Source organism: Adiantum capillus-veneris, chromosome 5 (assembly GCF_014529385.1).
Source record: "Adiantum capillus-veneris isolate H3 chromosome 5, ASM1452938v2, whole genome shotgun sequence".
Lineage (NCBI taxonomy): Eukaryota > Viridiplantae > Streptophyta > Polypodiopsida > Polypodiales > Pteridaceae > Adiantum > Adiantum capillus-veneris.
This window is the reverse complement of record NC_140935.1, coordinates 92,132,371-92,157,571: the sequence shown is the minus strand read 5'-3', so window position 1 is coordinate 92,157,571 and position 25,201 is coordinate 92,132,371. Positions and strand designations below refer to the sequence as shown.

Below are 25,201 nucleotides of genomic sequence, written 5' to 3'. Positions count from 1 at the left end.
GACAATTAACATCATATAATGACGCAATAGAGGCTGTGTAGGGGCGAAACAAGCAGGAAGCACCCCAGCAAGGTAAAAGATGAATTTATGATTTTCTTTACCATAGGAGCCTCAATAATTCATGCATAAATATTTTCATAGGAAAATGTCACCAAAGTCTTTGTAACTGAGTGTCGCACAAGCGAGTTGACTCTCAAAAGTTTGAAAGTTCATTCCAAGCACAGACACAAAGAGCAAAGCATTCCATTCCATTCCATTCATGTCCAGATATATATATCTGAGCGTCGATGTACATTACAAGAATGTGAGCCCTGCTGAGGACACACACATCTTTAGATGATATTCAAGCATTGATATGACAATAACAAATGTTGCACTTTGAGCAGATTTTATTAGCTGAAGTCATGCGTACAGCAGTCTTTTGTTTCCTTTTTTATCACATAACATAGACATGAATAGCAAAGGGTGTGTTTCTATGTACACCATCATGGCACTTTATCTGACCACATAAAGTCGTCTATACAACAAATTTGGATAAAGCGCTAAACAACGTGACATAAGATTATAAAAGACTAAACAGAGCTCAAAAATGGAAAGACAGATTCCAAAAGAAATTACGCATTCACCAAGACACTCTCACTTTTTTGGCTTCTGTTTGTTTAGCATCGGTGGTGTGACAATTTAAAAGATTTCCTGTTTATTTTCACAATGTATGAACTTTGCATGCAAGACACAGAGAAACTAAACATCTCATACTGTACTACAACGAGCTCAGATGGCGACATCTTCACAATTGCAGAAGTGCAGAATGTAATAAGGCAAAAATTGTGGGGCTTTATGTCCAAAACAAGCTAGTGATCACTAGCTAATCCGAATCCATAACTTTCTCTTGCCTTACTGGAGGCTCAATCTTCAAGAATAAGAATGGTTCCGTAGGCTCTTCTCTGCAACAGATGAGCAACAAAAAAAACATTATTGACGTAGAAGCTCAACTAAATATTTCTTCTTCAAACAATTATATATGAATCACGATATGCACCTTCTAATGCATATCTGCACAAGTTTTATTAGCATCTCACATGAGAGAGAGAGAGAGAGAGAGAGAGAGAGAGAGAGAGAGAGAGAGAGAGAGAGAGAGAGAGAAGAAGAAGAAGAAGAGAATTTTAACGTCGTAGGAAACTATCCCAAGAGACCTTAAAGGTCTATCCGACGAGGAGAGTTGAACTGAAGACGAGGAGAGAGAGAGAGAGAGAGAGAGAGAGAGAGGGAGGGAGGGGGGGGGGGGGGGGGGGGGGGGGGGGGGGGGGAGGGGGGTATATTTCTTTCATCTTGTTTCTTGCACAAGTTTCTCTTTCATTACCTTGTTTTCTGCTCATATGTATGCTTTGTTGTGTGTGGTTTTTTTTGTGTGTGTAGTGCCTGCTTTTGCCTAGTGGATTGTCTGGCTGTTTGGTGTGTGTTTTGCATGTTTGCATGGGTGAGTCTGTGTTGGGCTTACATGTCTGTTATCTACCAGGTTTGTTGTTTTCTTCTCTTGTTCTTGGAGTTCTCCATCGTCGATAAGTGTGTTATGGGTGGTTGATGTGTCTCTCATCGAGGGAATCTGTCACAAAATGATGACGTGGCATGACCACCGGATAGAAGTGCTGACGTGCAGTATGGACGCTGCAGACAGCAATGCTGATGTGGCAAACTGTACGGCTCTCCGCGATTTGCGCTCACAGGTGGTGACTTGGCAGCATGTACGGATTTCCGCAAATTGCATTGATGCTTTTTCTGCCAGCTTTTGCAACTTATTGCTTTTGAGTTTACTGCTTGTGGGGCTCTGCTTTTGGGACATCAACTTGTAAGAATAAAAGGACTCAAGGGGCTTCACTCTTCAGAGCATCTGGACGCAGAGTCTGAGAGCAGAGATCCCCTCGGGTATTGTACTTTGTTCAAGCATTAATATAAAAGAAATACCGAAGGGGGCGCCAGTCTTTAAGTGATTATCTCATGTGTCGTGTCGGATTCTCGACTTGGGGTGCCCAAGCCTGTGACAGAATCTTGTCTTGCTGAGTTGTAAATTTGTATGCAAGCTTCCTCAACGTTAACGTGTCCTTCCACTTTGAACAAGATCAAGATCTTCAATATGGGCCGTTGTGGTGGTGAGTGGAGTTATCATAGGATGTCACCTTGGCTGAATTCTATCGCTTGGGCCTGCAGGATGCCTTGAGCAGATTTGAGTCATCATACTCTTCAGCTTTATATCCTCCCTGTCTATGCTCCCCTGAGATCTTGAGAGGTTTTTTCATGTAACCAGCAAGCCACTAGTGAGGCAGTAACTTGAAAACAGCATTGGAGACGAGCCACAATCAAGCGTAGGCCTTTACACAGATGCATTGGTCCCTAAGCCAGGCACCCCACACGGTACTTCTTTGTTTATAGCTGATCACAAATACAACTACCAGGGAGCGCTTTGCAAACTTGCAACCATGCACTCATGATTGATCTGCCATAAGTGACCCAAGGCAATCCTTTAAAGGACGCAGGCCCAAAAGTAACTCATATCAAAAGCTAAGCCTAAAACTTTCAACGCCCAAAAGTCAATAGCCAAGATCACAAAAGAGACCCCACGTCCGTACCGCCACATCAGCACCATACGGCGTTGCGACATCATCATCTTGCAAAACGTGGCATGTTTTGAGCTGTGGTTTCCATCGGGAATCTTGTCATGCTTTACGCACGCCCACACTCATACTTGGAACCTGTGATTTGGTCCAGCACCAACTCGGCTCTTCTTTTTCTTATTTGGTCTGGTACAATCATGCCACACCATCACTTTGTGACATAAACCCCCCTTAAAAGAATAGTAATCGCCCTCATTTACGCTTGCAAAACAAAGAGTAAACAATAAACTATCTCGGTAGACACTAACTTCATGCAAACATCCATTGGACTAATTAAACGATGCACTAGCACAAAGAAAAATCGTCATTGAACAATCAACAAGCACATTCACATCTTTATCCTCATCAAGATCTAAGACACAAATCGTGATCATTATGACTTGTAGAGATGCGTAGCAAACGCGATGCGTGTGTGCTGTAATAGTTTAGCTACAGCTATAGATAAACGAAAATGGTTTTTGTGCACACAGAATGAATTCATGAATTTATTGGTACCTATTAATCATTTAAATGAACGGGTAAATTTTCCGATGCAATGTGCCATCTGGAAATTTATCCGTGTCCGAATAGTATGATAAGTAGAACCACAGTCCGACGCAGTGCAGAATATATGCACATGAATAAGATGGCTCCCCAGTTCGCTTAGAAAAGCTATTATTTAATATTTTTGCGGTGGCCGCCCAAGAAAGTAGCCGGCCGGACACAATGGAAATACGACCCAACAGGAGCCGACAAACTGAGTCGTGAGAGAGGCGGAGTTATTAATGCTCCAGATTGACCAGAAAACCGGGTTTTAACGCCCGTTTATAAAGTGTAAAGTGTAATACCTTTTAACTCAGTGGCCGGGCCAATCTGAATGGGACCTAATTTTATGAACATTAAAAAACTCAACATATAGCGTAAGAAAACTGCAGAGCCAGCATATAAAGTTTTTGCTAAAAATAATTTTTGTGGGCACAGAATGAATTCATGAATTTATTGGTACCAATTGATAATTTAAATGAATATGTAAATTTTTTGGTGCAATGTGCCATCTGGAATTTAGTTGTGTCCGAATAGTATTATAAGTAGAACAATAGCCCGACACAGTGCAAAATAGTTCAAAACATGCACATGATAAGATGGTGTCCCTAGTTCGCTTAGAAAAGCTATTATTTAATATTTCTGTGGTGGCCGCCCAAGAAAGTGGTCGGCCGAATACAATGGAAATACAACCGAAGTCGTGAGAGACATGAAATCAGCGGAGTTATTAATGCTCCAGATTGGCCAAAAAATCAGGTTTTAACGCCCGTTTATAAAGTGTAAAGTTTAATACTTTTTAAACTCAGTGGCCGGGCCAATCTGAAATGGGCCTAATTTAATAAACATTTAAAAACTCATCATATAGCATGAGAAAACTGCAAAGCCAGTGTAGAAAGTTTTTGCGAGCTCTCTCTGTCTCCCTCATGCAACGCCAGATAGCAGAATTCCCCCGCAAGGCTATAGGAAAGGGGTAGCGCTACCAGTTTTGGATGCTCTGCAGCAGTTTCCACACACACACAGAGCCTCCTCTCTCAGCTCTCATTTCAGCCCACTTCCTCTCTCCTCTACGATTTCCCGCTCTGGTGTCCGTAAAGGCCGCGCAGAGCACAACACGCGCGGCAAAGGTGTAGGACAGCCCATAGAGTTTGTGTGCATCCTGCGGGGAATAGACGCACTTAGACCAGCGCATAATTGGCTGCCCACACAGATTTCAGCACTCCGACAAAGTCTAGAAGCGATTTTCAGCCAAGAAGTACTCGTGTGGGTACCCCCCTACGCAGCAAATGACAGTAGAAGCTTCTCCCGCACAAGAAAATTCCAGTATAAAGCAAACATAGCCGTTCACAATTCTATGTCGTGCAGAATCCTATGTAAAATAGTAAATTAACTTTAGAGTATTAAGTGCACGCTTCCGTTTCCGTGACAGTGTTATCAAAGCAAGGTCCTCTCTATTCCTTTCTTAAGGAGAGATGTTCAGCTGCAAGTCACGTCAATGCTTGTTGTCGGCTGCCTTCTTATGCTGTGCTTGAGCCTTCTCCAAAGCCTCCCATCTCTTAGGAAAAGCATTGTCCAAATCCTATGTATACCGATCTGCCTCGAAAATCTTAGTTTTGGTGCTTAGAATGCGTGGAACCTTCCTTACATCCTTGACCATATCAAATGGTGCCTTCCCCATAGACAAATGAATTGTGTTGTTGTAAGCAAACTCCAAAGGCAAAAACTTCTCCCACCAAGTCTTCTCATCGAAGATATATGACTTTAATAAGTCTAAAACTATTGAATTGGCTATCTCCGACTGCCCATCTATCTGTGGATGATCTGTGGATGAAACGAGGACGAGAATTTAAGCCGTGTGCCTATATTCTCCCATACTGCTCTCCAAAACAAACTCGTGAAGCGGAGATCTCTATTTGAAACTATAGATTAAGGCATACCAGGTAATCGGAAAATCTGTGAGACAAACAGCTTAGCCAAATGGTCGGCTTTAATTGTCTTCTTTACGGGAATAAAGTGAGCTTGTTTACTGAAGCGGTCGATGACTATCCAAATGGCATCATGCCCACTTTGAGTCTTTGAAAGATCAAGAGAGAGCTGTACCTTGGAGCTTTTGGATTATTAGCAGTGTTTATGCCAAAAGTTGTCGATGAATCAGCAGGTTGAATCTGGTGCGGTGCGGACTGCACAAGAGGGGAGCCACTCCACTCCTTTGTCACAAATTGCCTAGATTGAATAAAGTCACTAATTTCTCTTTGAGATTTAGGGATACTGACAGGCTAACAATATTTTGCGGAATGACTTTATGAATATATGTGCACTAGATTAAAAATTTCCTAAATTGAATTGAAAACATGTGCTCTTTCATCTGTGTATTGGTAAAGACATGTAGAGAAAGATGAAATGTCTGCAACATTTTGTCTAATGAATAAGTTGAGCTTAGTGCCTCTAGACATCTGTTAGAGATCAGTAAGATCTCGATGTGATGGCTAAGTGTGTAGCAAACTTAGACACCCCAAGTCTAGTCACAAACGGGAGCACATAGCAATATAGGATATACTCTGGTAAATAGAATTTATCACTTAATACTGAAGCCAGAAGGTAGAGAGAGAGAGAGAGAGAGAGAGAGAGAGAGAGAGAGAGAGAGAGAGAGAGAGAGAAGAAGAAGAAGAAGAAGAGAGTTTTAATGTCGTAGAGAGAGAGAGAGAGAGAGAGAAGAAGAAGAAGAAGAAGAGAGTTTTAATGTCGTAGAGAGAGAGAGAGAGAGAGAGAGAGAGAGAGAGAGAGAGAGAGAGAGAGATCGACACAATACTGGGGACCAAAAGATAGGCTGGTCTCCCCCCGTAATAGTATCTTTATTACTGAGGAGAAGTCTATACAAGCACTTGAACTGAACGTATTACCACGTTCGTTCTAGTATACGGCTTGATGGTTCTGGAAGCCTCGGCTTCCTATTCCAAGGAACTTCCATTCCAATTCCAAATCCTCGAAAACAAAGGTTCTCACCTCTGGATCTGACCTTCCACACTCGGGGCATGGCATCCCTGCAACTCTTTTCCGACTTTGTTCCCAGAGTCCTCTTCCCGCAGAACAACTTTGCTTTCCCGAACAGGCCTTACTTGGGAATCCCCACTTCCGGACACAACTCGAGAGACTACCTTTCTTCGATCCGTGGATCTACTTCCCAAACTTGGGTAAGAAACCATGGGCTGATCTGGCTCTGGTTCCTCAGAGCGCTTTCTCCTGCAGAGGCTCATGCCTTCCTCTGCTCCTACTCCCTTGTGAAGAGGAAGTACACCTGCAAACACGGAACAACAGTTTGTATGGTGAATCCACAATTGATACCTCTCGCTCTTTGCGCGGTAAAAAGCGACCTCTATGCTTCGTAGTCTCGCAATCTCTTCCGTCTTCTGGTGGCAAAATCTCTTGCTGGCGCTGGCAACTCTGGCAACTCCTCTCTGAGAGAGGCTCTGAGAGAGGGCATGTGATGCTTTTATAGCTCCCTGGCTACGACAAGAATAGCTGAGCACTGGCTGCCCGCGTAGAGATGGCGTTTTTTTTTTTTTTTTTGCTCTTCTACCAGAAAGAGGGAGAGAGAAAGCGCTGGCTGATCTAGTGCGCTGGCCGATCATCCTTTTTAAAAATGGTTTGAACCTGCCCAAAAACTTAATAAGACTTTATAAGTTGAAAACAATGCTTACGCAGCACTTTCCACGCGTCCTTGGATGCAACCACATGCACATATACAATGCAGACATAGGCTTCCATGCGGGAAAGCATTTGCTTTCCCGAAAAGCAACCTGCTTTCTCAGAAAGCATCCATTTTTTCCTCAAAGTTTCCTCTGAACCCATCTTCATTCAAGTGCTTGATCTTCCTTGTGCACGATTCTAACACAGTTCGGAATTTTCTCACGACTATAGATATTCCCTTTCTGATGCACCAGTCACCCACCTTATGACGCATCAAGAATACCCATCACCTAGTCCTTTCCTACCGAACTTACGGTACAATCTCCTTCACGATGCTCTATGTCACCCATCCTATGACCCATCAGAGATGTCCATTCCTGGATGGTTGGATACTTCTTCCCGATGCTCCTTGTCACCCATTCGTTGTGACGCATCAAAAGTACCCGTTCTTGGTGGCCTTACAGATACTCCTTGTCACAGTGCTCTTGTGATTACTCTGAATGACGCACTAGGAATACTCTGCACTCGGATGTCTCCAATGAGAAAAACCCTCACTTAAACTTCCAATAATTCATTTAGAATTATTTTCTGTAACAAACTGCTGACTTGTCAAAGCCTAAAGAATGGATCCAACTTACAGATGTGGCTGAGGAGCCTAAACCCTAAGAAGAATAAGTAACAGAAGAAGTGTCACAAAGTGATGACGTGGTTGCCCGAGAGCAGAAAACCCTAACCCTAATTTCTGCCAAAAACCCTACCTACTGAAACCCTAATTCCAGAAACCCTAACTGCTGAAACCCTAATTCTGAAAACCCTAACCCTAAAACCTGCAAACCCTAATTCTGAGCACCCTAACCTTGAAACCTGCAAACCCTAATTCTGGAAACCCTAACCCTAAAACTGCAACAACGTGGCTGATTTCCGAAAATTGCGCTGGCATGATGACGTGGCAGGCTATATGGATTTCCGTGATTTATGTTGACAGCTTTTGGCATTGCTTTTAGGCCAGAAGCTTTTGAGTTTGAAAGCTTTTCATGTAAACTGCTTTTTGGACGTTTTGCTTTTGAAAGCTTTTCATGTAAACTGCTTTTTACGCCAAGGGCCTTTAAATATGAGGCTAGGGCTCATTCTCTGGCATGCTTCTTGGAGAAGGTGCAGAGTCTGGAGTACCGGCTTGTACTTTGATGATGCAATATAAAGAAATACCGAAACGGGCGCCAAGGTTTGGGGCCAATACTCTCTGGGTTGGAATTCCGCCACTCCGTGTCGCGTGTCGGCTCTCTCTTTCAGTTCAGTTGTTATTGAAGTGCTAAAAGTCTGTTCAGTCTGTTCTTTTCTATTGGCACGTGGTGCCCGCCTTGTGACAGTGGTATCAGAGCATCAGGCATGTGCTTTCCTAAAAGCATACCGGTCCTACAAAAGAGCAGACAGAACTATTGGAATTTGATTCGAGGTATCTTCGCACTCCAGCCTGGACTTATTAGCCACTCCCACCCTTACTTCATCGCGCATCGAGCGCGCTCCCATCTTCACTGCAGTGTCTTACAGGGCATAAGCCAATTAAGATCACTTGAAAGAGAAGGATCCAGATTTGTTTCAAGTCACTGTTTTTTTTCTCAGAAGCAGTGTCATGCAGATGTTGATGTCTACAGCTACCAAGCAGCATACTCCAAGTACTTGGCAAGCTTTCAAGAAATTTTTGCCCGAAGTTATATGGTTTCTGGCATCTTCCTTCGGAGTGCAACTTTTGGCAAAGTGGGGTATCCTGAAATGCTTGCCATGGAAACCCTAGCAGATTATAACTTGAAGTTTCTCGACATCTCCCAGTAGATGTCTCTTCACGATCAGATGACCTTGGAGATCCAGTGTGATTGCTATATTGGGACTACCATCGCTGCCAAAGAAACACTGTTTGTCCAAGAGCTGATGGACCATGCTGTGCTCGGCGACGACCTCATGGAAGGAACCTAACCCTAATTTTTTGTGCAGGTTTCAAGATGGAAAGTCAATCGACTTTTCGAGCTCGACTAATGTCGAGATTGCTTTTTAAGTTTGAGTTCTGTTTGATCTTGTTTGGAATCTGTTTGAAATGGATGGTATCTATTTTGAACCTGTTTTGGTGCCGATTTGAAATGTTTGACTCTGGTTTCAATACTGGTTTCATTGATTGGTGAATTTTACTCCCGGGTGGAGAAGTGAGAAATACTGTTTTGGTATTGTTTGAACCTCGGAACGACGCATGCCGATGCCTAGGGAGAGTTTCGTTGTATGCTAGAAAACCTCCAAACGACGCAGACCGATGCATGGGGAGCGTTTGGTTGTATGCTTGAACCTCCAAGCAATGTAGACTGCGGTCTGGGGAGCGTTTGGTTGTACAGTCCTCTAAGCTCATGGCCCGGACCTTTTTAGGTTATTTGCGGGGTGAGTGACAAGGTAGTCGTTGAGTAGCTTCATACCGCAAACCGTTTGTCTCGGGGGAGTGTTCAACGGCGTTGTTTGTTGTGTCTTGTAACATGCATATGTAAGCATTTGTGTTGCATTGTGATGTGTCAATTACTGAATATTCCTAATTGGATGAGATTGCCTGGGTATGTAATTTTAGAGCATCAAGACACCCGTGGACGATCAGTACGGTCTGGGTGTGATGGCTAATTTTACTACGCCGGAATATCAAGAGTTCCGATCTGGACGAAAGGAGAAGCTAACTCATTGATCAAAAGAGCAGAAAGGAGAAGCTAACTCCTTAATAAAAAGAGCAAACTAATTGTCCCTCGGAATGACCCTCGGAAATTTTTGAGCTAACTTGAGTTGTTTTGCAGATATGCTGTAATCGAGGACGATTACTCTCTTTCAAGAAGGAGAGATGTAACGAACTGCTGACGTGTCAAAGCCGAAAGAATGGAGCCAACTTACAGATGTGGCCGAGAAGCCTAAACCCTAAGAAGAACAAGTAACAAGAGAAGTGTCACAAAGTGATGACGTGGTTGCCCGAGAGTAGAAAACCCTAACCCTAATTTCTACCAAAAACCCTAACTGCTAAAACCTAATTCCAAAAACCCTAACTATTGAAACCCTAATTCTGAAAACCCTAACCCTAAAACCTGCAAACCCTAATTCTGAAAACCCTAACCCTAAAACTTGCAAACCCTAACCCTAAAACTGCAACAACGTGGCTGATTTCCGAAAATTGCGCTGGCATGATGACGTGGCAGGCTGTACGGATTTCCGTGATTTACGCTGGCAGCTTTTGGCATTGCTTTTTGGCCAGAAGCTTTTGAGTTTGAAAGCTTTTCATGTAAACTGCTTTTTGGACGAGAAGCTTTTGATTTTGAAAGCTTTTCATGTAAACTGCTTTTTAGGCCAAGGGCCTTTAAATATGAGGCTAGGGCTCATTCTCTGGCATGCTTCCTGGAGAAGGTGCAGAGTCTGGAGTACCGGCTTGTACTTTGATGATGCAATATAAAGAAATACCGAAAGGGGCGCCAAGGTTTGGGGCCAATACTCTCTGGGGTGGACTTCCGCCACTCCGTGTCGCGTGTCGTCTCTCTCTTTCAGTTCAGTTGTTATTGAAGTGCTAAAAGTCTGTTCAGTCTGTTCTTTTCTATTCGCACGTGGTGCCCGCCTTGTGACATTTTCCCTTGGTGTTCCAAGCGAGAATATGTCACAAACATGTGACGTGGCGTGCCCACAACACACACACTCTGCTTCCTGCTCCCGGAAACTGCGGCTGCAGGCTGACGTGGCAGGTGTTGTACGGACGCCTGCAAATTGCGTTGTAATCTGCGGCGGCAGATTTGAACAACTTTTGGCGCAGCTTTTGGTATTTTGCTTTTCCTGCGCAATTGTGAGAGAGAGAGAGAGAGAGAGAGAGAGAGAGAGAGAGAGAGAGAGAGAGAGAGAGAGAGAGAGAAGCTCTTTGCTTTATTGCTTTTGGCTCAAGAGAGAGCTTGTGAGAGAGAGATTGTGAAAAGCAGAAAGCCTTTGCTTTATTTGGGCTTTTGATTTTCAGCTTTTGGGCTCTGCTTTTAGCATCCCTTGTAATCTTTAAATATGTGAGCAGGCCTCATAACTTGGGGCATCTGGACGCAGAGTCTGAGTGTGAGTACCTGCCCTTGTACTTTGAGCACAGATTAATACAAAAAGAAATACCGAAAGGGGCGCCAATCTTTGGGGCCAATATCTCTAGGCACGGAACTCCGCCGAGCGAGTGTCGAATCAATTGTAAACTGTGAATTGTTTGAAGTGATTATTATGTGGTAGATTCTCCACTTGGAGTGTCCAAGTCTGTTACAGTGGTATCAGAGCACGGCCGATTTCTCTTCTATGGGAAATCTGATCCCTTTTTTCGCGGCACCTATGGCTTCAGGCAAAGATCAGTCGACTTCCTTTGCATCCGGCGATGCGGGAAGAGATCACAACGAAGATTCACTCTAGTATGACCCGCCTCGGCCTACTCAGGCAGAGCTCGAAGAGATGAAGCGTCAACGATTGATCAGCAACGCAACAAAGATGATGCTCAATTTTGCGAAGGACCCAAAATTTGCAAAATATATGAGCGAGACCTCTTTCGACGAGGTGAATATGCAGTGGAAGAAGACCACGGAGCCACCCCTCAAACCGGCTCTCAAGAAACCTCCTACGCCCAGGATGTACACAGAGCAAGAATTAGAAGAGGTGGTGGATGCACGAATTGCTCAGCTTTTTGACGCGCAAAACAAAGCTAAAAAGCGGGACAAAAAGCAAAAGAAAGGCGCTGACTTCCCGGGTTATCTGGGTCGTCAATCTACTTTTGAAAAGGCAAGAAAGCAGAAGAAGCGTGTTAAATTTGAAGGAGTACCCACTACTTCTTCTTCTTCTTCTAACAGTACTTCTAGCTCATCTGACTCGAGCGAAGAAGATAGAAAAGGTAAAAAGCGAAGCAAAAAGCAAAGCTTCGGAAAGGGCAAGAAGAAGGCAAAGAAGCCAAAATCTCACCCCGTGGTTTGACAGTTCTACAAAGGACTCGTCTTCAGATAGTTCGGACTCTGATGACAGCATCTTTTACGCAAAGAAGAAGAATTTTTACAAAGCCAACCAGTATGACTTTCTGGAAGACAAAAGCAAGAAAGTCCGAGAGTTGAAGGAAGGTGGACAGTCAATAAAATTTGACACTTTTTCTAGTTATAGAGATGCTTCGAAGGCTTTGTCTTTTATACAGCAGTTAGACATCGCTTTCTCCGGAGGGCGTTACTCAGAGCACTCTAAGATTCAAAGAGCTGCCTCTTATTTTAAAGGAAATGCTTGAAATTAGTGGTTCACGCTTCTATTAAACAAGACAGCGCCAGTTAAATGATTGAAATTCAAACGGCTTTTTATTTCTTCTTGGCTGACTCGAGAGTATGAGCGCGACATACGAACTGCTTGGAACCATCTTCGGATGACCAAGAAGGATACAGTGGATGCTTATTGCGAGAGATTCTGGAGCTCTTTTCTACCCGCCTCTTCATTTAAGAAGATCTCGTTCAAGGAACAGATTGAGCGGTTTACCTTGGGTCTACCGCTTGGAACAAAAGTTGATGAGTCATGCGAAACGGGGTTCTGCCATTCACTCTGGCAGTCTGACCTACCCCAAAGATGAGATCATGACGCAAAGAGCCGAACAGAATTCGAAAAATGAAAGTAGAAAGAGAAAGAGCAACCCAAAACAGAAAGACAAGGATGCACGACCCAAGCTTACTCCTCAAGAGCGGGCTCGCTACATAAAGGAGGGGAAGTGCTTTGGATGCCGGGAAACTGGGCATATCTCCACGAAGTGCCCTAAAAAGGCACAGAAAGAATAGAACGACAAGGATGACGAAAGGCCCGAGAGTTCGAGAGCAGCTGAGGACCGTGGAAGAAAAGGCAAGATGAAAACAAGATTGGTTCCAGATTGCGTGGGTAATGATCCCAGCACGATAGACGAGAGTATAGGACTTTGCCAAGCTTGGGGCAAAGTGAAAGACCAAGAAGCCCTAATCTTCTTCGATGGAGGAGCCAAGGCCAACTTCATTTCACCGGAATTGGCGGCGCGGCTCGAGATCACTCCCGATCGAACGGGACCACTTGCAGAGGTAATTCTAGCGGCACCCGGCAGGGACGTAGCCATTACACTTGTCATTGGCAAACTTCGGTTGCCTTGTCACGGGTATTTGGGGCATCTTAAATCGACAGATCCATTCTTGAGCTTCTGTTGCTTCCGATCTCACCATCTCATCCTCAATTTCACCTGCAAAACAGGTAAGGAGATGGCTCACCTGTTGCAAAAGAGTGGATGTCCAACTCCATGCTTCCCAATCCACAAGAATGCAAGTTCCTCGCTCCTATTTCCGGTTATCTGTCACAAACAACCAGATTGTCAGTACATCGGTATCCCTTTTAGTGTCCTTTCCAATATCTGGTTCATCTTCTAGTCAATAGTTATATTCCAGCTCTTCCTGCGAGTAAAGCTTCCACTTTTCTGCACTCGTCTATCCTTTCAGCTCCACCCCGTCCTAAGAGGAGACTCATTGGCCTCACGCCATCTCAAGTGAATCTCATCAATCGGGTAATTCTTTAGGTGCTTCAGTTCCCGCGCCGGATTTCAACTTTTCTTTGCCTTTCCGCTAAGAGGTGTTATCTCTGTCACATTCTCCACGAGAACCCATGTGTAATCTAGGATTCTTAGTGTGCCCGATGCACGATGAAGTAAGCGTGGGAGTGGCTAATAAGTCCGGGGTCGGGACACAGATTCTTCAATAAAAATTTCTAAAATTGTGCCCAAGTGCTCTCTCTGCTCTTTGATAGGACCGGTATGCTTTGAGAAAAGCACACGCCTAATGCTCTGATATCACTGTCACACGCTTAGGCACCCCAAGACGAGAATCGAACACGGCACAAAAGAGAATCACTTAAAATATTTCACAACTTTAAAATTACAGTTCAAATTGGTCGACACGGACCCACGCCGAGCCCAAAGAGATTGGCCCCAAAGACTGGCGTCCCTTTCGGTATTTCTTTTATATTAATTCTTGAGCAAAGTACAACTCTCGAAGGGGTCCTCTGCTCTCTGACTCTGCATCCAGATGCTTTGTAGAGTGAGGTCCTTGGGCTCCTTTAATTCTTATAAGGGATGCCAAAAGCAGTTAAACTCGAAAGCAAACTGCCCCAAACTCAAAAACTGCCAAAAAGCATCAACGCATATTGCGGAAATCCATACAAACTGCCATGTCATCAACCAGCGCAAAATCTGTGTTTCCGTATAGTCTGCCACGTCAGCCTCCGAGCGCGTTTTGTGGGAGTCCGTATTGTTGCCACGTGGCACATCTATCGTACTGCCACGTCAACACATCTACCACAAGCTGGGTCATTTGTTTTGTGTGTGTGTGTGTGTGTGTGTGTGTGTGTGTGTGTGTCCGGGCAGTGTTGCTACGTCATCATTTTGTGACATACCCCCCTCTTGAAAGAATTGTAATTGCCCTCAATTACACCTGCAAAATCAGACATAAGCCATAAACCAATTCACTAGACACTGACTCTAAGTACCAACACACTAGACGACACAACAGATCACAATCACAGCTCGTTCAGATCACATCACATAGAATCTAGGACCGTGATTCGTGGCGACACATTTAGCAATCGCATCTAGATCCGCTTTGGACCTCACTAATGTCGATTCAACCAATCCCATGTCGCAATCACGTCCATGAATTCGGTTCTGATCTAGGACCATGATTCCTAGCAACGTATTTAGCAATCGCATCTATATCTATCCCAGATCTTGTTGATGCCAAATTAGCTAATCCCATATTGCGATCATGTCTATAGATTTGTACACTCAAGCACTATCGTGTGCGAGTGATCATTCCATCTGCACTCAAGCACTGTCGTGCGCGAGTAATCATTTCCGCAGACCCCAATCCATCACTAAGTTCATACTGAACAAAGTGGTCAATCATTCAGTTCTAGCTGTGTGGCCATCTTATACCGCAAGAACTCTTGATACGCTCACGACAGTTCCATTGAACCAGTCGTGATTCAATCTTCATGATTTGTTATCAGGTTCATTCAAGAGCTGTCACTGCTCCAAAATCATCATCATCTCATTCTTAATCCTGTTACTTGTTCACAAATAGCAGGTTCTTCCATTAGTTTCATTCAAAATTCATGATACTTATCGTTGCTAGGTTCATTTTTAAGTTATCATTGCTCCGAATTCGTCATCCATTATCATCGATTTCACGTGTTATCTGCACACACTAGCAAGTTCTTCTAGAGAACATTATCTCATACATAAATCATCTTCGTTAATTCCTATTTCAAAGTTCTTCATTCACATACTTAGTTCATACTGAACACAATGTTTCAATAATCTAGTCATCTCATCCATCCAGAAGTCTTGATGCGTCTAGATCCCTGTGTAGCCATCTCATCCCGCAAGAACTCTTGATTCGCTCACCACAGTATCCAGTCATCTCATTCATATGGGAACCTTGATGCACTAGAATCATTCAACATGCGTCATCATCCATTCATTCAAATTCATCGTTCTTATCTTGAATCGACGGATCCATTCTGGTCGATCTCACCATCTCATCCTCGATTTCACCTACAAAACAGGTAAGGAGATGGCTCACGTCAATGCAAAAGAGTGGATGTCTAGCTGCATGCTTCCCAATCCATAAGGATGCAAGTTCCTCGCTCCTATTTCCGGTTATCTATCACAAACGACCAGATTATCAGTACATCGATATCCCTTTAAATGTCTTTTCCAAGATCTGGTTCATCTTCTAGTCAATAGTTATATTCCAGCTCTTCCTACGAGTAAAGCTCCACTTTTCTGCACTCGTCTATACTTTCAGCTTTCCACGCCGTCCTAAGAGGAGACTCAATGGCCTCACACCATCTCGAATGAATCTCATCAATCGGGTGATTCTTTAGGTGCTTCAGTTCCTGCGCCGGATTTCAACTTTTCTTTGCCTTTCCGCTGAGAGGTGTTATCTCTGTCAGATTCTCCACGAGAACCCATGTGTAATCTAGGATTCTTTATGGCTTATGCCCTGTAAGACAATGCATTGAAGACGGGAGCGTGCCCGATGCACGATGAAGTAAGGGTGGGAGTGGCTAATAAGTCCGGGATCGGGACACAAAGATTCTTCAATAACAATTTCTAAAATTGTGCCCAAGTGCTCTGTCTGCTCTTTGATAGGGCCGGTATGCTTTGAGAAAAGCACACGCCTGATGCTCTGATACCATTGTCACACGCTTGGGCACCCCAAGACGAGAATCCAACGACACAAAAGAGAATCACTTAAAATATTTCACAACTTTAAAATTACAGTTCAATTTGGTCGACACAGACCGGCGTAGTTCTGTGCACAAAGAGATTGGCCCCAAAGACTGGCGCCCCTTTCAATATTTGTTTTATATTAATTCTTGAGCAAAGTACAACTCCCAAAGGGGTTCTCTGCTCTCAGACTCTGCATCCAGATGCTCTGTAGAGTGAGGCCCTTGGGCTCCTGCCAAAAGCAGAGCCCCAAAAGCAGTTAAACTCAAAAGCAAACTGCCCCAAAAGCAAATGGTCCTCAAAAACTACCAAAAAGCATCACAAATTGCGGAAATCCGCACAGGCTGCCACGTCATCAGCCAGCACAAAATCTGTGTTTCCGTACAATCTGCCACGTCAACCTACTAGCACATTTTGTGGGAGTCCGTATTGTTGCCACGTGGCACATCTGTCGCAAGCTGGGTCATTTGTTGTGTGTGTGTGTGTGTGTGTGTGTGTCCGGACAATGTTGCCACGTCATCATTTTGTGACATTTCCTCTTTTTTAGAGGGAGAAAATTTGCCAAAATTTATAGAAAGAAGATTCTACCCAACAAAAGAGAACACTCCTCGGCTGTTAGAGAAAATGCACTTTTCTATAGAGAGAAAACAATAGTCTAGAGAGAATTAACACCCTCTAAGAAAGAGAAGGGAGAATCTAGGGAGAGAAATAGCGTGCAACAAAACCACGCGCTCATTGCTGCTGTGCAATCCTCGCTACGCCATCGCCCCCCCCCCCCCCCCCCCCCCTAGCCTGCCTTGCCATCCCCCTGGCTGCCTCCCCCCTCCCGCTTGCCCTCAGCCCCCGCTGCCCCCGTCCCAGCCCGTCTGCCCGCCCTCAGCCCCAGCTGCCGCCGCCCGCTGCCCTATCCCCTGTGCTTTTTTCGCTGCATGCCTGCTTGCCCCAGCCCGCTATATCCCCCCCCCCCCCCCCGCCTCGGCCCGTTCGCCCGCCCGTTTGGGTCCTTCTCCTCGGTTACTCCCTGCAGTTCGGCACTTTCGGCATTTGTTTCAACTCCTTAGAGCAGTGTTTGGCGCGCCCAATTGCAGCACCCTCCCGTCGTGCCCTTCTTTCGCCACAGCAGTAGACACAGATGGAGGCTCCAGCTTCGCCATAGAGGGACTCGCCAGAAGCCCCCTCGCCCGACCCCGCTGAGCCCACCATTCGACTTGCTCTCTCGCCTACAGAGCAAGCGAGCCTTGCCGCAGAGGTAGAGTGATTGCAGGCGACCTCGGTCATCTGCAAGATTCTCGGCACCCGACCTAGCAGAGGAGAGCTGCGAGACCTTCTCCAGGCCCGCCTTCTCGCAGAGGTGGGAAAGATTTTGGATGTGCAGATTCTCGGACGGGGTTACTATCAGATCGAGATTGAGTCCTCCGAGATGGCGTCCAAGGTCATAGCTATGAGTCCACTGGCCATCCGAGCATCACGTGCCCACTTTCGACAGTGGCGACATGGTTTTGACCCAGCTTCGGATGTTCTAGTAGAGGAGGCAGACATCCCCATCTCAGTCTGCTTTCCGAGTTTACGGGGGGAGTACCTACCACTTCTTTCCAGGATCGGTTCCGCCATTGGGACTGTCCTGGAGACACCTCGTACGGCAGCATCAGTAGCTGCCAAGGCGGCTGGCATTCCCTCAGTTCGAGTTTTGGTCAGAGATACCCACACGCTCCCGAAGGTTATCCTTTTACCTCGGGTGAGTGGGGGTTGGTTTCGACAGAGTGTGGAGTACTCAGGCCTCCCGAACCAATGCTTCATTTGCCGACAGATGGGCCATCTAGCGAAGGCCTGTCCACGGAGGAGGCCGCGACCTACACCACAGCCTCAGCCCCAGCCTGCCAGGGCTGGCCCGCAGCCACAGCCAGCGGCACAGCGTACAGATGCAGAGCCACCCTCCCAGCCTGGGGCTCCAACGGAGGAGGGGTGGCAGCAGGCCCGTGGCCGCCGACCCCACGGGCCACAACGTCAACCTGGCACTCAGAGTGGCCCTCAGGTGCCTACTCAGCAGCAGTTGGTTCCCACGGGAACCGTTTTGGTCCTCTTGAGCAAGAGGAGATCCCTGCGCCAGTCCCCACCACCGCTTCTCCCTCGACAGCCGCTCCCCCCCCCCCGCCCCCCGAGTTCCCCACCTCTTCCTCATCCTCCCCGCCTTCTGCTCCCGTCGCCTCTCCACCTCGCCCCTCTACCTCTGTCGCCCCATCCCGCCCTTCTTCTCCTCCACTCTCCCCAGCTCCTTCTCCCCTCCCCCTCCTGCTTCAGTTCCTCGGTCGGCTCAGGAGACTGGTCCCTCTCCGGCGGCTAGGAGATCTCTTGGCAGCGCCTTTGCCGCAAGTCGCCTAGCGAGAGAGGGTCAGCCCTTCTTGCGGCCCCCTCTGCAGATTCAGACATCCTCCCTTGCAGCCATCCCTCGTGGGCTGACGAGCATTGACATCTGACGCTGCTGGGACTTCTTCGACTACGGGTTCACTCATTTTCTCGGTGATTCCGCAGCAGACCATGAGGCAGCCTGTTTCAGGGTCCATGTTTTGTTCCTCGCCGCTAGGGGGACAGAGGCCTTGGACTCAGCAGTTGGTTTCTCCTTCCCCCTCTGTTGTAGGGCCGAGACAGAGTGGTCCCTTGACTCAATGGTGGGATGGTTGCATACACAGGTCTCAGAGTTCTCTCACCACATGGGAGAACTTGGAGTTACAGATATGCTGCAGACTTTGTGGCCATTGGCCAAGTTTGCGGTGACACCCCCAGACTCAGCAGGATGTAGGCACATTGTGGTGTACTTCTTTGCTGATACGCAGTGTTTGCCTTGCTATGTATACATTCATGAGGACTCTTGGACAGAGGAGGTTGCGTTACGCACGGCTCGCTCTGCTTGCGCTAGGCACTCCCTGCTGTTAGGGAATAAAGGCCTAAGTGCCTTGTACTTATTAACTTATAAGTTAAAAAACTTATAAGTGAGAGGGCCCAAGTGTGAATGGCCCCCTAGTCACTTACTCATATACTCAAAGGTCAAGCCCAAAATGTCACTATTGTGACTTTTCCCAAACTTCTACGAGTTCTCTCTCTCTCTCACGTATTTTTCTCTGCGTGTGCTTCTTCTGCGCCACTCTCCTCTTCTCCTTCACTCTCATTGCATAGAGTAGCAAGTGGGCTCTCTCTCCTGCTCCCCCACACATGGTATCAGAGCTTTAGGGTTTCCAAGAGAGCCATTTTCGCAACACAGATCAGAATTCTGTTCTTGCTCGCTGCGGGAAGGATATTCAACCGTTTTCGATCAACTCTGTCGTGAAGGGATCCTCTCACCGTGTAGAATCGACCTCCGGTGACAGTTTCCCCAAAATTAGGGTTTCAAAAACTGGCGAACAGCAGCCTATTTCTGCTGAAATTGACCAATTTCGGGGTCAATTTGATGCAATTTCATTAGGGCAAGTCTCACAGGTCAATCTTACAGGTGTTTCCACCAACGAGGTTCTGAAAATTCAGCAAAACAGGTGTTTACAGGTCTGATTTTTTCCCTAAAACAGGGAATTTCAGCAAGCAAATGATGTATACACCTTGTGGAAACCTTTGGTAAGGGTTTTGCAGTGAATGTACGCCGTTTTGGGGTGATTTCGCGTGAAATTTGCTCGCTGTTTTTCTGTAACAGCAAGCTGTTTTTTGCCCGATTGCGCACATTTGGGCGTGTTTAGGTCGGCAAAACAGGGTTTCAGTGTTTGCAATCACTCAGAATGGCTTCTAGCAGTGAAAGTGGCAATTTGTTGCACATTCGCAAGCTTGAAGGGGCCCATAACTTTGCTATATGGAAGAAGCAATGTTATAATGTGATGTTGCAGAAGAAACAGGCGAAACCTATTAAGTTACAGGGTGTGAAACCGGATGATATGGAGGTTGAAGAATGGGAAGAAGTGGACGAGTTGGCTCGCTCCACGATCATGCTTTCGGTGTCTGACAATTTACTCTTCAATGTAGAGAATGAGCAGACAGCATGGGGCATGTGGAAGCGTTTAGATGAGTTGTATGCACAGCAGAGTGCTGCCAGTAAAGTGTATTGGCTTAAGAAGCTTATGGATCTCCGCATGAAGGAGGGCACGCACATGTCAGTGCACCCTAATGAATTCAATTCTATTTTCAGCCAACTGACAGAGCTGAAATTCACGATTGATGAGGAGTTCAAAGCTACTTTTCTGCTATGCACATTGCCGGAGAGTTGGGATGTATTCCGGACAGCTCTTAGTAACTCAAGTGCGTCACTTAAGTATGCAGATGTAGAGAGTTCTCTCTTGATGGAAGAGATGAACAGGAAGAACACCACAGGTGGGTCTTCTAATGCATTGCACTTGAGAGGCAGGTCTCAACAGAGGGAGAAATCTGATAGTAACGACAGGGCACGCAGCAAATCTCGTAGGAAAGATGTTGTGTGTCATCATTGTGGAAAGAAAGGGCATTATAAACGGGAATGCTATGAGTGGAAGAAAGAGAAGAACAAGGGTGCTGAAACTGATGCAAAGGACAAGGGAAATGCCAAGAAGAGCACTGTGTTGATTGAGGAAATCAATGTTGCTAGTAGTTGTGACAGTGACAGCAGCACTGATGTACTCAATGCCTCTTCTGTGGATGCACATACCCTTGCTATGGGTTCTGATGTGGACATGCATACTTGGATTCTTGATTCAGGTGCCTCCTTTCATGTAACACCTCATAGGGATTGGTTTACACAGTACTCAGGTGAGGTGCAGGGCACTATTTATTTAGGAGATAACTATGCATGTGACATTGCAGGTATTGGCAGTGTCCAGTTTTCCTTTGCTGATGGTATGACTTTTGTTTTGCACAAAGTGCGCCATGTGCCACAACTCAAGAAGAGTTTGATTAGTACAGGGCAACTAGATGATGCAGGCTATCACACCACTTTTGGTGATAGCAAGTGGAAAATTTGTAAAGGGGCCCGGATTGTAGCCAAGGGTTGTAAATCGGACACTTTGTATCCTTTGCATGTATCTAGTGTGCGTGACCATGTTGTCGCCGTAACCGAGCAGCCAAGTGTTTCTTTGTGGCATGGCCGGTTGGGACACATGAGTAAAAGAGGAATGGAAACTCTGTCTCGTTGTGGTTATTTGCCGTGTTTGAGGTATGCTGATTTTTCTCATTGTGAGCACTGTATTTATGGTAAGCACAGTCAAACACCGCACAAAAGGTCTCTTTCTTTGAAGTCTGACAGGTTAGACTTAGTGCATTCCGATGTATGTGAAATGCCACAGTTGTCCTTAGGGGGAAAGAAATATTTTGTCTCGTTTATCGATGATGCTACACGTAAGGTGTGGGTGTATCCAATACGTGCTAAAAGCGATGTTTTGGATACTTTCAAGAAGTTTCTTGCGTTTGTTGAGAATCAAACAGACAAGAAGCTTAGGTCTTTGCGCTCAGACAATGGGGGGGAGTATGTATCAAAAGCATTTATTGACTTTTGTGCTACTAAAGGTATTAAAAGAGAGCTCACGGCTCCTTTTAATCCCTCTCAGAATGGAGTTGCAGAGAGGTTGAACCGGACTATCCAAGAGAAAGTTCGGAGTATGCTGTCACATGCTGCATTACCTCATGGTTTTTGGACAGAAGCTGTGCAAACAGCTATTCACTTGATTAATCGCTCACCTAGCAAGGCTTTGGGTGGAAAGGTGCCTGAGGAGGTGTGGTCTGGCAAGCCACCCTCATATGCACATTTAAGAGTGTTTGGTTGTGAGGCCTATGTTCACATCCGGAGTGAACTGCGCACCAAACTAGAACCAAAGTCTCATAAATGCATTTTCCTAGGATATGGTGAGGATGGTGAAATGGGGTATAGATTATGGGATCCCGCATTACGGAAAATCATACGCAGCAATGATGTCATCTTCAATGAGAATTGCATGCACAAACAGCCCACAAAGGTCGAGGAAGTGCGCCGGGTTGTTTTTCGTGAAGATGTTACATATGGACAGCCAAGAAGGCCCAATGTTCAGCAGCCTTTACATGCTGAAAATGGTGCTGAAAATCAGCCATTAGCTGCTGAAAATCAGCCCCAACAAGTTGCCATTGATGCACCACAGGTAGGGGAACAGGTTGATGCTCCTAGACCGCCCGTTGTTGCGATGCAACCGGCTGAACAGCCTTCTGTTTTTGATGGTTTACAGGCTGAAAATCCACCTGTTATGGATCATTGGGTGCGTAGGTCTACTCGGGCGACAAGTCCCCCCGATAGATATGAACCGTCTTTGGACTATGTCATGCTTACTGATTGTGGTGAGCCGTCTTGCTATAAAGAGGCTATGCAACGGGAAGACAGTAAGAAATGGTTCAAAGCAATGGTTTCGGAAATGCAGTCTTTGGAGAAAAACCATACATGGGACTTGGTTGATTTGCCTAAAGGGCATAAGGCTCTGCCATGTAAATGGGTTTACAAGACCAAGGTCACATCTGATGCTTCTTCTAAGTACAAGGCACGTTTGGTTGCTAAAGGGTACAAGCAAAAGCATGGTGTTGATTTTGATGAGATTTTTTCTCCTGTTGTAAAGCTTGCCACATTACGTCTTGTTTTAGGCCTGGTTGCTTCTGAAGATATGGAGTTAAAGCAAATGGATGTCAAAACAGCGTTTTTGCATGGCGATTTGCTTGAGATGATCTATATGATGCAGCCAGAAGGTTTTGTGTCAAAGGGGCAAGAGAAGAAAGTATGTAGACTCTTGAAGAGCTTGTATGGTTTGAAACAGTCTCCCCGTGCATGGTATCACAAGTTTCTGTAACAAACTTGGACACTCCAAGTCAAGAATCAACCGCGACAGCACCAAATAACCACTTCAAAACAATTCACAGATCACAATAGATTTGCACTGGCCCGGCGGAGTTCCGTGCCTAGAGATATTGGCCCCAAAGACTGGCGCCCCTTTCGGTATTTCTTTTTATATTAATCAATCATCAAAGTACAAGAGAGCGGTAGGGTTTCACTCTCAGACTTTGCGTCCAGATGCTCTTAGAAGTGAGGCCCTCACCACTAATTTAAAGGTTACAAGGGATGCCCAAAAGCAGAGCCCCAAAAGCTTTTAAAATCAAAAGCATCAATTCTCTCTCTCTCTTAGAGAGTCTTTTCTTTTTTTATATAAAAAAAAAGCAAAAGCAAAATTCGCGTCGCTCATCATTTTCCAAAAAAAAAAAAAAAAAATTCTAATAATCCGCCTCCGCGATTTCCGGAATTTAGGGTTTTTGGCAAAAATTAGGGTTTGCAGGAATTTTAGGGTTTCTGCTGTCCGCCACGTCATCACTTTGTGACATACCCCCCTCTTGAAAGCATTGTAATCGACCGCGATTACGCCTGCAAAACCGACAAAAGCCATAAACCGTCTTAGCAGACACTGACTGTTAGTACCTACGTACTAGGAACGCACATCTAGCACATGTACAAAATCGACAGTCACATCACACGACATCACAGGACATCACCAGACATCACGGGACATCACATGACATTCAACATTCATTCGGATCTTAGACCATGATTTATCGGCAATGTAGCTAGCAATCACATCTGGGTCCAATCGGGACCTCATCGATGTCCGATTGACTAACCCCTATTGCAACCATGTCTATTCGAGATCAATCAGACCAAAATGCTGCAGTCATTTCGGCTATCAGTTCCTGCACTCACAAGAAGTCAAGAACAAATCAGTATCATAATTAGGAATTCCATTTCATAAAGTCATCCAGCAGAATACTGTCAGCTCTCAGTATCCCTGAAGCTCAAAGAGACATCAGTGACTTCAGTATCAAAATCAAGGCATCTGTTGACAAAGGAGCGGAGTAACTCCCCTCTTGTGCATCCCACTGCACCAGATCTTCGGCCAAGCTGAGTTTCTGGGTTCCGTTTGGAGTAGACTATGCTAAACCAAAACATCGAGGTAAAGTTTCACAATCCGAGGAGTATCTGCTAGGTCCTCCTCCTCCATCCACTTCGCATCAAATGCAGGAAAGTTCTTGAACTTAACCAAGAACCGCCTTCGGACTTTACCTTTCTTCGTATCATTATGTGCCAAAATCTGTTCAGGAACAAGGATCTCCTCGTTTTCTTCCACTTTGGGTTGCTCATCAAGCTCCCCATCATAAGGCACATCACCCTTAACAGGGTTCAAGAGACTCACATGCAATGCATTGTGAATCCTACAAGTATCTGGCAGTTTCAATCGGAAGGAGACATCATTTATCTTGTCAGTAATGTGGAAAGGTCCGTAGTATCACATACTAAGCTTTGGAAGAAGCCTCTCCTTTCCCTGTTTCTTTCTTAGGCGTGCCTTCTCAAAAGTAAGAGCACCCAATCATCCTCCTTCAGTTTCCAGTCGCGACGATGGCGATCCGCTGCCTTTTTCTGTCGTTCTTGAGACTCCTGCAAAGTCTCGCGAACCTTGGCAAAAGCCGTATCCAAATCTCGCGAATATTCATCCGCTTCAAATTTCTAATCTTTCGTGCTCAGGAAGGATGGAACCTTCGCAGCAGTTTCAACAATCTCACATGGCGTCTTCCCCGTCGAAGAGTATATCGTGTTACTATAGGCAAATTCCACCAAAGGTAAGTTCTTTTCCCATTGAGTCTTCTGATGCGAGATAGAAGACTTCAATAAATCTAAAATCACTGAATTGGCAATCTCAAATTGCCCGCCAGTCTGCAAGTGGAACGATGACGAGAACTGCAACTGCGTGTCAATGTTCTCCCAAATTGCCTTCCAAAACCAACTCATAAATCTGGGGTCTCTGTCGGAGAGAATCGTCTCAGACGTGCCATGTAATCGGAAAATCATCGTGATCATTCTGTATTCTCGGGAGATCAAAAAAATGAAATCCATTTCAATATTTTCCCAGGGGCGGGTGGGTATGGGTAAAGGCTGTAACAATCCCTGTGCCTTATGCCTGTCAAACTTGACCTTCTGGCATACCAAGCAACTGCGCACAAACTCTTCCACATCCTTCTTCAGTCTCCGCCAAAAGAAATC

At 45.5% G+C, this 25,201-nt stretch overlaps 1 protein-coding gene across 1 annotated transcript in view; it reads right to left on the bottom strand.

The window, feature by feature from the left end:
• Positions 1-600: 600 nt before the first annotated feature.
• LOC147457730 (uncharacterized) overlaps positions 601-25,201 on the bottom strand; it is a 74,264-nt gene continuing 49,663 nt past the window's right edge. The window contains exon 3 of the mRNA XM_086513650.1: positions 601-944. Within this exon, the coding sequence (XP_086369776.1) occupies positions 866-944 (79 nt within the window). The 3' untranslated portion in view covers positions 601-865. The remainder of the gene's footprint in view (positions 945-25,201) is intronic.